At 38.8% G+C, this 11,687-nt stretch overlaps 1 protein-coding gene across 4 annotated transcripts in view; it reads left to right on the forward strand.

The window, feature by feature from the left end:
- Positions 1 to 4,208, forward strand: part of CYRIA (CYFIP related Rac1 interactor A) — a 98,729-nt gene extending 94,521 nt beyond the window's left edge. For all 4 annotated transcript variants that reach the window (XM_074331710.2, XM_074331711.2, XM_074331712.2 and 1 more), the window contains one exon: positions 858 to 4,208. In XM_074331710.2, the coding sequence (XP_074187811.1) occupies positions 858 to 921 (64 nt within the window). In that variant the 3' untranslated portion in view covers positions 922 to 4,208. The remainder of the gene's footprint in view (positions 1 to 857) is intronic.
- The last annotated feature ends 7,479 nt before the right edge of the window (positions 4,209 to 11,687 follow it).

Raw genomic sequence — 11,687 nt, forward strand, 5'->3', positions numbered from 1 at the left:
AAGACTTCGAGAGCAGGGCACTGTGGTAGGCTGTGGGTCCCCTGTGAGTGCTGGCATTTGTGTTTCTGTAGGCTCTGTGATAAAGTGAGAGAGCACAGGCTTTGGGGAAGCCAGACCTGGACCCAAGTCAGAAACCACAGGTTGTTCACAAATCGTGCGTTGCCATCTTTGTGATCTGGAATGGGTCATTTACCCTCTGAATCTGTTCTGTCATCTGTAAAATGGAGGCGAATAACCTCTCCTGCAAAGAGGTAGTGTGAGAAAATGAAAGAGAGCCCAGGACACAGTCAAGATGGTATTACATGTTGATTCTGCTTCCTTCCTTTTCGTAAACTATTTCTACACGAGGTTAATAAGAGGATGCAGATTGCATCACTGCTTTTTGGTTTGTTCACCTGCATGTGTGCCCCCTTGTGGTGGCAATAAGGATAAGCGCTTCCAGGAAAACGGAAGACCATAAATATTTAGATGTTGGGTAATATTGCTGTGCAAACCCATATTTTTAAAGTCATGACTTAGCAGGGGTAGCTTAAATGGAGAAGATTCTGCGCTCCATCATGTGAAGTCTACCGCCCTGGAAAATGAGATTGCTTGTATTTCTTCTGTGTAATTATTTGATTATTTGATCCACTTGTTTAATAACCATAATACAAAATTCCTTTGGAAGGAAGAATCAAATATTCAATCTGTCTGAGAATACTCTAGGCATTGAAATGTGGCTCTCTGTCTAAAAAACCAAGACTAAGTTTGATTTATAAATATTAACTGTGTCTCCCAAGATGGGCTGCTACATCATTATCGAAGCTTTCACAGAGCGCTATTTACACACCGAACTCCATAATTTTCTCTCCATCCAGGTTCACTACAAAGCACTTGAATGATGAATCGACTTCCAAACAGATTCGAGCAATGCTTCAGTAAAGCTCTGCTCAAAGAAGAGGATCTATGTACTGACCTCAGAAGATGTATATGTTTACATAATTTAATACAGATTGATGTTAATACTTGTGTATTTACATAACCGTTTCCTTCTTGTCACTGAAATATATGGACCTTAATTTGTATCTTGACTGACTCAACCCAGCGCTGCATAAATTGACTTGCGAGCCTTACCTTTGATGTCTAAAACAAAACTGCCTTCTCCAAAGGCAAAATTTGGAGACTTTGAAATTCGCTACTGGAGTCCTTTAACTACACCTGTAACAGTCAGAAATTGCTAATAGTTTGTGGTATTGTTTTACTTCTAGATGTGTAATCTCTCTGGGAAGTATAGTTATAGAAACACAAAGTATTTGACTTCCTGTGTCGGCTCAGCTACAAGAAACACAACTGTTATCCTGACAGAGGGAGAGAGAGGAATCTAAGAAAAGACAAATGCATGTGGAGACTCCGACCCAAGTGTTTTGAATTCAGCACACCCCCTCTCTTTCCTCAGATTGCAAGCCACACGTGCAACCTTTCTGTTGGCACGTATTTTATTCATCAGCATATTCCCTTTCTGTCTAGATTTATATTCCTCTTAAGTTTGCTTTCAGTTTTGCAAGAGGAAAGTCACCTGTGTTTGAGTTAGTTAGTGGGAGAGAAGCAAAAATAGGTGTGCTGTCATAGGTGGGCTGATGAAGGTGGTTGTGTTGGAAGTGGGGGACAAGTTGGGGGGGACAGGCAACAGGACAGTCATCTCTCTGCTTCATTCTCTGTCCACAGGAGCAAGGGATGGGGCTCTGGCTTTGAAATGGTGGGTAAGTTTGCTGAGAGTGCAATTATTTGCAGAGTGCTGGGCACACAGCCCCTCCCAATAGGAGCCTTGTTTTCAGTGGACCATTCATGTGATAACAGAGGTCTAGGGCACTTCATTGATGACCAGAAAAGTGGGGGCAGGGGACAGGTTTGGAGGGAGAAAAACATCTGTGTTTTCTGGTTATCTGGTATTTAAAAGGCAGCTCCTCTCTGACCGCATTGCTAGCTTGTTACAATGCGTAAAGCCTAGTCCAGGTTCCCGAATTTAGTCCTAGCCCCACTGATGCACAGCGTGATCTTGGTACCTTCACCTAAGCGCTCTGTGTCTCACCTTTCTCATCCATAAACTGGACAGTGAGAACAGATAATCTCCAAGAGCCCTATAAGACTATGAGTCATTAGAATAACTGACTCCTAGATTCTTCCTTAGCGAGTCCAGTAAGCATCACCCCCACTTTATCATCAGGAATAATGATATGACAAAGCCTAGAGTCATTCTGTCTGCAGATCAGAGCTCAAAATGGAATCTTGCAAATCTAATCTCCAATGGGAAAATGAGACAGAGGATGAAGTCACACAGGACCCCCCACACTTCATCCACCCCAATACAGGACTAGAACCCAGGATACCTCACTCCTGACGCCAAGCTCTTTCTTTTTCACCATGTGGCCTATGCATACATATTATGGGATGTGACTGGATACTTTAAAATAAATTCTCAGTCTGGCCTATATAATTTTTACCTATTTCTGATAGACCGGAAGAGTTACCCAGTGAATGATAATTCCAGAAGTTGGGTCTGGGTACATCAGAGTTAGACATCATTCACAGTGTCCCAAGATGTAAGCTGTCACACCATTGCTTTCCAGACCTTAGTGTCCAGCTGGCATTCCCTTGAGTCCTGCAAGAAAAGGGGAGACATACATTTGTTTTGTTTTGTTTCTAACAAAGAAATCCAGTCAAGTGGCAGAACAGATTCCATGGTCTCTGTCTAAATGTCAGTCAACGGAGAAAGGAAAGACCCTTTTCCTTAAAGCTTTTCAAGCTGAACCAGTATAGCTGCTTGGATGGGGTTTCTCTCATCAGAACAGAAATGCACTAGATGGCCGTCAAGACCTTTTCAAACCTAGGGATTCTAAAATCCCAGAGGAAGTCAGAAAACAGGATTAACACTGGGTGAACACATTCATTAACTATTCATCGTAAGAAACATTCTTCTATTCGGCATCCACTTGTTATTCTTGGGCAACAACTGTCAAGACTAGAAATACAGAGGCACTGAATGGTTCTCATTGGGTCCATTCTCCTCCTTTATCAGGTGAGGAGATTAAGTCTTGCATAGAGGAATGGACTTGCAGAGTAAATAGTTGAGCACATTTATAACTTTTAATGACACTTTCTATCAAATGGGACCAAACATAACGGCGGGGCTGCTGGCCTGCCCGATTTTAGCCAGGTCACCTTGTCTCAAAGCCGCCTCACCAGGACATGGATTCTCAAAAGCCCAGGGTCTGAACTGTTGCCTCTGATTATCAGCAGGACAGGTTAACTGGCTGTCTGTGATCAAGAACAGGTGAGGGACCTTGGGTCCACTCCAAGCTGTTGTGGGAGACACATTCTTTCAGCAGACTGTCCTCTAGGCACCTGGAGTCGTGAACGATCATGTTCCTTTGTGCTGCATGTACGTGTATCCAAGACCCGTGAGTGGTTCAGAAGAGAAAGTGCTAGCAGCAGCATCCATGTCAATGTTAATTATATTTCATATTCGATGTCTCATAGTTTTCAAATAAACAGTGTTTTCCATTACTCGGATACTTATTGTTGGGCAAGCAACAAGCTGGACATTACATTTCTCTGATGCACTGCTGTTTTGGCATTATAACTTTGTTCTTAGAAACCTTTCATGGGGCACCAGGAATGAGAAGTGAAAAAACAAATAGCCATGAAGGTTTGAATTGGGTGACTCATTCTGGCTGGGGTAGTCATTCACAACCAAAAAGATTCCTGGATACTGGATTGTAACTTTAGTTCCTATCACGCTTCATCGTTTGCCCCTAGTCATCACCGTGATATCAAGATATTAATGGGGAACTGAAATTTTTGATACATCATCACATTTAAGTAAAAACAATTTCATGCTTCCTCAAAAGAAAAATGAAGCCTACTCAATTTTTGGATTCTTGTCCAATAGAATTCAGAGACTTCTCATTCAATCTTGCATCCTAGACAGCTGTGAGTTTTTCTAGATGTTAATAATAAATATTGGAATTTTATCTTAAAGAAACAAACATTTTGGATCTCAATTGCCCCACTACACTTATAAAGGCTGTTGCATACACAACACTGTTTTAAAGCTGTCATATGTTTTTTGCTAAAGTCATTGTAATTTTTTTTTTGCCTGCTTTGCCTCTTTTTGTACAGAAGTTTTGGGTGTGAAATGAAAATTAAAGTTTGGTACATATATTTAAAAATACACGTCTATTTTATATGACGTTCAAGGTCGAGTGGGTGATAAGCACGTGGTCATGAAACATGCCAAACATCGATATTTGCTAAACAACTGTTCTGGGGACCAGGAAATCATACAGTCTCTCCTGGACTTTTCTATGCCTCAGTTTCTTTATACACAACGTGAAATACCCAAAATGTACTGCTCTTTGTATCAGCTATATCTTATTTACTTCAGCAAAGACTCTTCATTAGAAAAGAAAAAAAGCATAAAATAAACAGACATGACTGATATCTAAAAATACATGAGGCTTACTTGTCCACAGAGGCTAAGAAACCCTAATAAATGCTCTTTCAACCATTCGTTTGAGTACAGTAGTACTTTACGGATTTGACAAAATCAGCAAAGAACCTATTTCATATAAGTACATTTTCCAGGGAACTTTAGGTCTAAAACAAATCTCTTAACTATTGGACATTGAAACTAACTGTTCTAGAGCATGACTTTTAATGCCTACACCTTTTAAGCTGATCATCTGAGGCCTAATTGTGTATATTCTCAATGGGTCCAACTCCCCAAGAGTGATGCCCTAGACAAAAGATAAAGAGAAATGAATAGGAATAGAAAAGTTTCTATAAATTGACATATGGACAAATTATAAGTGGACAAGAGCTGGAAGGAGAGGGGAAGGAAAGGGAGAGAGAGAGAGAGAGAGAGAGAGAGAGAGAGAGAGAGAGAGAGAGAGAGAGAGAGAGAGAGAGAGAGAGAGAGGAGTGTTGAAAGTCAAAGACAGGAAATAAATGAGTGAAATATATATGTAATTGGAATACAGCTACTGAAGTATTGAATAGCCTTCATACCAGCCACAAAGTTTATTGTTAATCAGAGGTCTCTTAGAAGGATGGGAATGAGGAGTTCAGCTGGCCACATTCGTGAAACCTGGTGAATATTGTAATTTCTATGCACATCTGATTTCCTGCTTTGGGTTATCAATGAGTAGATAGAATTCTCAGGGGTTTGCTGTTTGAAAGGTCTGTAGTATATTTACTCATCATAAATTAAATGACTGGTTAGGTAATACTAAATAATATTGATCAATTTACTTAAACTATTCATATTCATTAAGTACATTAGTCTATCCAATGCCAAAATCCTGATCTCTATTAGTAGAAAACTTCTGCTGATCACACCTACTTGGTACCTCTTAGTAAATAATGAGACGTCTTGGCCATTCTGTCTGCTTCAGCTCAAAAGTCAAACTGCAAAGAAAGAGCTTTTCTGTCCTGGTCACATCAAATTCCTGAGACTATTTTTTTTAATTAAAGTTTATTGGAAATTAAAAAGCTTTTGCACAGCAAAAGAAACCATCGACAAAATAAAGAGACGACCAACCAAATGGGAGAAGATTTTTGCAAACTCTGCCTCTGATAAGAGGCTAATATCCAAAATATATGAGGAACTCATACAGCTCAACAACAAAAAACAAACAATCTAATTAAAAAAAGGGCAGAGGACCTGAATAGACATTTCTCCAAAGAGGACATACAAATGGCCAGTAGATATATGAGAGTGTATTTTTATTCTGTAGCTCTTCTCTTGCCTGTTTTCTCTTATGCAAAGTTTAGGAATCCTGGAAGTGTTAGAGATGGATGTTCTGAAATTACCTTCTGAAAAATGCCTCCATCATAATACCTCTGAAATTATGATAAGTGAGATGATAGCTGAGTCCCAGAATTTAGGGAAAAAGAGTCTTTTATGCTGAAAATTCTTGTAAACTCACTTCAAGCCTGTTCTCTATGAAGTCTTCCAGTTTTTCCTATCAAATAGCACATTTCCAGATTCGTCCTTTTCTCTGCCTGCACTCTCTGTTCATTTTTTAATTGTCCTTGTTTGCACCATGACAGGTTTTGTTTCAAGTAAGGAGTTGTATTTTATTAACCATTCCTAAGCCACCAAAGAGCTGATGTCTTCAACATCGTGACTTGAGGACCATTAGTTTTCAAAGGTTCCTTACACCTTGAAGAAGCATGCCTCTAGAAAATACCAAAGTACTTGGTGATAGCTATGGAATTTCCTTCCAAATGTTTGTAAGAAATATTTAAAAGAAGTCTGTTCCTTTTGTATGAAAGAAATAATGTAATCTCTGTGGGCGGGGTGTGAAGGTGGTGATGTTACATGTGCATGTAGGTGGGAGGATGAGAGAATAGAGAGCTCTAGGTTGAACCAGGTAAGTATTTACTACCTCCATTAGGTACCATGGGCATTTCCACTCCCACGATGTTGTCATTAACGCACACTCTTCCTCACTGTCCATCTGAACTACCTATACATCAATGCCCAGATCTTACTCTACTTCCTCTATGAAGCTTTCCCTAACTATCGCCGTCCATGTTAATCCTCTCTCTTCTTGGTCCCTACTGCACTTAATTTATTTGATGCTAAATATAAGCCACTGTGCAGTACTTTAAATCATGTGTTTGCTTTTTTCACTAGACTAAGTTCCTGCGAGCAGAAAACGTGTCCCTTAGAGGACCCAGTTCAACATATGCTGGTAGCCAATAGAAGCTGCCTGCAAAGTGGAAATTTCAGGGTGCTCAAATGAATCCCTGAGAATTAATTTTTACAGCTCACAACCATCTACAGTAACAAATTTTCTACTCTTCTGGCTGCTCGGTTTTATTCCTGGAGGAAATAGTTACCTACCTGTCAAGATATTTTTTTTTATTAATTTCAGGTGTACAAAGCAATGTAACAGACATTTTACCCCTCATAAAGTGATAACCCCCGTCCTCCAATCTATTGCCCCTCTGGCATCGTACATATCTATTACAACTCCATTCACTCTATTACCCATGTTATACTCCATATCCCGTGACTATATGTACACATGTATTAAATTATAGTTGGCATACAATGTTATTCATCTTCAGCTTCAGGTGTACAGTGCAGTGGTCAAGCATCTACACCGTCCATGAAGAGGTCTCCCTAATAAGACCTCTTTACAAAATCTTTACATTATTGATTGTATTCCCCAAACTGCCTTTCATATCCCCGTGGCAATATTGTAGTTACCAATTTATGCTGTCTAATCCCTTCCCCTTCTCCCTCCTCCCTATCCCCCTCATTCCTAACAATCATCAGTTTTTTCTCTGTATCTCTGAGACTATTTCTGATTACTTTGCTCATTTGTTCAGTTCTTTAAATTCCACATATAAGTGAGATCATATGGTATTTGTCTTTCTCCAACTGACTTATTTCACTTAGCATAATGTTCTCTACGTCCATCCATATCGTTACAAATGGTAAGATTTTATTCTTTATAGCCGAGTAATACTCCATTGTATAAATGTACCACAGTTTCTTAATCCAGTCGTCTGCAGATGGGCATTTCGGTTGTTTCCAAGTTTTGGCTATTGTAAATAATGCTGCATTAAACATAGGGGTGCATATGTTTTTTGAATTAGCATCTTGGATTTCTCTGGATAGATACCTAAGAGTGGAATTGCTGGGTCATAAGGTAGTTCCATTTCCAGTTTTTTGAGATATCTCCATACTGATTTCCATAGTGGCAGCACCCATCTGCAATCTCACCAAGAGTGCAGCAGGGTTCCCTTTTCTCCACAACCTCACCAGCACTTGTTTGTTGATTTATTGATCATAGCCATTCTGAACGGAGTGAGATGGGATCTCATTGTGGTTTTTATTTGCATTTCTCTAATGATTAGTGAGGTTATCAGGATATTTTTAGCCCTCATGGACGCAGAGCTTGCAGCTTGCAGCTGATCTGCCAGGAGTCCAGCTGAGAAAGCAGACTGTTGTCTTGATCAAAGCCTGAGTCAGCCAATCCTAGCAAGGGCAGCCATGCCAGTCAGATGAAGTCTTGCTCAGTCTGGGACAAGTCTGCTACTCCATCAGAGGCAGAAGAGCAACAAAAGCAGAGTTTCCGATAACTAGCCATCAATTCAGCACCTTGGATAGCAACCTAGGCGTGTTGCCCTAACAGTCCACAACCCTTTGTTCTGGAATCTATACGCCCTGTTAGTTGGTTCAATGTTGTCTCTAGAACTCTGCTTATCAAAAGTAATATGTTCATTCCAAAAATAAAGTTGCTAGGTAGCTGGAAAAGCTTTTTTATTTATTATTTTTTTTTTTTGGCTCGAGATTTCTAAAGATCGCATAACATGGGCAGAAAACAGTTTTGAAAGGCCCAGGTATCGTCTTGCATTTTCATTCTCAAAATGTCTTTAGAATCAAGACAAACTCATAGGAACAACTCTTCCTTTTTCTTTATCCCTACCCCCCACCCCCAGCTGCTCACTGAGACCTAACAAATATTCTAAGTATCTCTCAAAAACTATAAATTTCTTCCCAGCTCGTTTTGCTTTATTTACTCCAAGCTTCATTATCTCTTCCTTAGATCACTCAGACTTTATTCCCTCACTCCTCTAATCAATTCTCTACACAACCCACACGCAGCTTTCTGTGCCATATATCTGACAATGTCTGTACCATGCTACTGTTTTTAGCAAGTTTCCTGAAATATATTCTCAGATGTGTTAATTGGTGTTCCATAAACAAAAAAGCAGAAAAACAAAACAAAACAAATCAATTTTGTTCTCTTTCAAATTAATTTTGGCTATTCTAGTCCTTTCATTTCCATTGGAATATTAGAATCAGCTTGTTGATTTCTACTGAAAAAAAATCGTGCTGGGATTTCCTTGGGATTTCTTTGAATCTACACATTAACTTAGAAGAAGGAACATAGTAACAGTATTGAGTCTTATGATCCATGAATATTGTAAGTGTCCTCATTTAGTTAGGTCTTCTTTGATTTTATAAAATGTTTAACATAGACTATCTGAGAATAAAGACAATTTTACTTTTTCATTATCATTCTGAATCCCTTTTATTTCTTTTTCTTGTGCTATAACACTACTTAAAGCCTTTAGCACAATGTTAAATAAAAGTGGTGAGAGGAGACTCAAACTTTAAAAAGAAGCAGAGAACTATATGTTGTTTGAAGATCTAAAACAAATTGCTTAAGAAACTATTTCAATCCACATGTTTCGGGAGGCATTGCCTGTCAATATTCTTGATTTCTTGTGATCCTTGTTCATGTACATTATACATTTCTTTTGGTTTTTAGTAGTGTATGTGTTCATAGAAAATAATACATTTTATCCACATTTAGAAATACTTAACAAAAACTTTTACAAATTATTGTCTTTTAATTTTCAGTATTTTCTTTTTACCTGTGGATATATCCATTTACTTTGAATTAATTGTTTTGAATTTATATTTCTTCTTTTTATACTTGATTAGACAAATATATGATTTGTCTGTTTGGGTATGTGTGCCTGGAAGCATGGATGCCAGGAAACAGAAGAGTGGAGAGATTTGGCCCCTGGGTAGACCCCTGACAATGCACATGCTGACTGACCACCACAACCGCTGGTGACATTACAGGTAGGCCTGGGGGGTCTGGTTTGGGGACTTGTACTGTATGTTACACATAAAAGCATCTCCATTTGTAAAGTGTGCCAACAATAAGTTTCATCTTTTAAAGCTCTTTTCAGTACACTATCTAGTCTTTGCTTTTAAATTTGTATCAAGGAGAAGCTCATACCTCACAAGGCACACAATTCTCTTTAGGGACATGTGATATTATTACCATTTCACAAGAAACAGGTATAGTTCTATGCCTCCTTATTTAACAAATGGTAAGTAATTGCTCATATTTATTTGACTCCGAGTTTTTTGTTTTTTGTTTTATGTCCAACTGGAACTTGAAGAATAAATAACTCTCTAGTACTTATTAAGAATCGATAGAATAGATGCATTCTGAAACCATGAGCATTAGCAACTCCCTGAAAATATACTGTTTTCTTTCCATTATTAAAAATAATACCACAGACTTACAGAGTGACTTCTTATCTAAGTAGAATTAATAACCCTGTAAGAAATTGTATTTGTAATATTATATGATGGGAGAGTAAAACTGGATTTCCTCTCCTTAATTGAGAGACTTGTAATTTTTTCTTTGGTTTCAATATAACTTGTTATGATATCCTATACTACTTCTGAAAAATTATTCCCAAAGGATTTTGGATAGTCCCTTGATATGATAAGGTCAGCATAAAATTAATTATGTCAAGTGAAGAACATACACTTACAAAAACAGAAAGGGGAGCTAAGTAAAAATGCATAAGGAACATCTAAAAATATTCAGGACAGATGATGGATTAACACTGCTACTGGTAATTGGGGATCTTATGTAACATAAGATGTTACAGATGGTAGGAATTATGGATATGAAAGTCTCACTTTGACAGACTTTGCTAGTGTTTTTAATAAATGTCCCATTCTAGCCTTAGACAGAGCTGGGTTGTTTGAGAAGCAGCCATGCTTGGCATGTTGACATAAACTACCTGTTATTAACTTGTTTTGTCGCCTCAAGATAACTAGACTGCACCTATGGAATTATAGTTTCCCTTGCATGATTTTTTCAAAGGGTTGTCAAATTAGCCTTTCTAAATTCCCCCAGTGATAAGTGAAGATCACTGACCTAAGGACGAAGGGAGGACGTTCTCAGTGAAAACGTCTTTTATTTCTTCTGTGGAACTCAATCACTTGTCTTTTTTTTTCATTTCTCAGTTACTGAGTTATTTATACTGGGTATGAGACCATGTGCTAATTACCAAGAATGTAGTTATGGAAGTCAGAGAATTCTCATTCTGGTGGGGGGTGTTATAAAATTTGATTCGATTCGATAATTACTAAGATAGAGATAAACACAATGGCATGTGGTGAGGGACATGGAAAACCTAAGCTAGCCTGGTCGAGATGGAACATGACAAAGAGTTTGTCCTCATGATGCAGCTGAGCTTTGAAGACTGGAGGGAGACATTTAAAGGGGCAAGGATGAAAGGGTGCCTCTTTCGGTTAGAAGCAGCAGCCTGTGCAAAGGCAAGAAGGCATGACACCATCAGGGCATTATATGCGTGGAGCACATGGGCTTTTGAAGGGCAGAGGGGGAAAATAAAAGATGAGAGCCCAGTGAGCGGTGAGGCTGGACGACAAGGTGAAAGGATATGAGGCCGATAGGAACATGTGGAAAGACTTTAAGAAGTGGCATGGTCAAATTTATGTCTTCAGAGATTATTCTGACCCCTGGGCAGGAGGATGACTTGGAAAAAATAGGCTGAAGAGAGGAACCCAGCAATTTGTAGTAGGTACCAGTAAGTATAAATGCTAATAAAGCACTTACCAGGAGCGAGGCCAATTAAGTGAATTACGTGTATTAAACTTTCTATGTGATCCCTACTGTTTAAAAAAAAAAACAAACACATTTTACAGAGGAGAAAACTGAGGCACAAAAGATGTTAAGGAAATGCTTCAAGTTGTCAGGGCTGTAAGTGGCAGGCCTAGGATTCTGAACCAAACAGCTGAGCTCCAGACCTCATGCGCTCAATCACTGTGCTAGAGAAACTTGTAAAACTTG

The sequence above is a fragment of the Rhinolophus sinicus genome, chromosome 2 (genome assembly GCF_057876585.1).
Source record: "Rhinolophus sinicus isolate RSI-liver-muscle chromosome 2, RSI-T2T, whole genome shotgun sequence".
Classification (NCBI taxonomy): domain Eukaryota; kingdom Metazoa; phylum Chordata; class Mammalia; order Chiroptera; family Rhinolophidae; genus Rhinolophus; species Rhinolophus sinicus.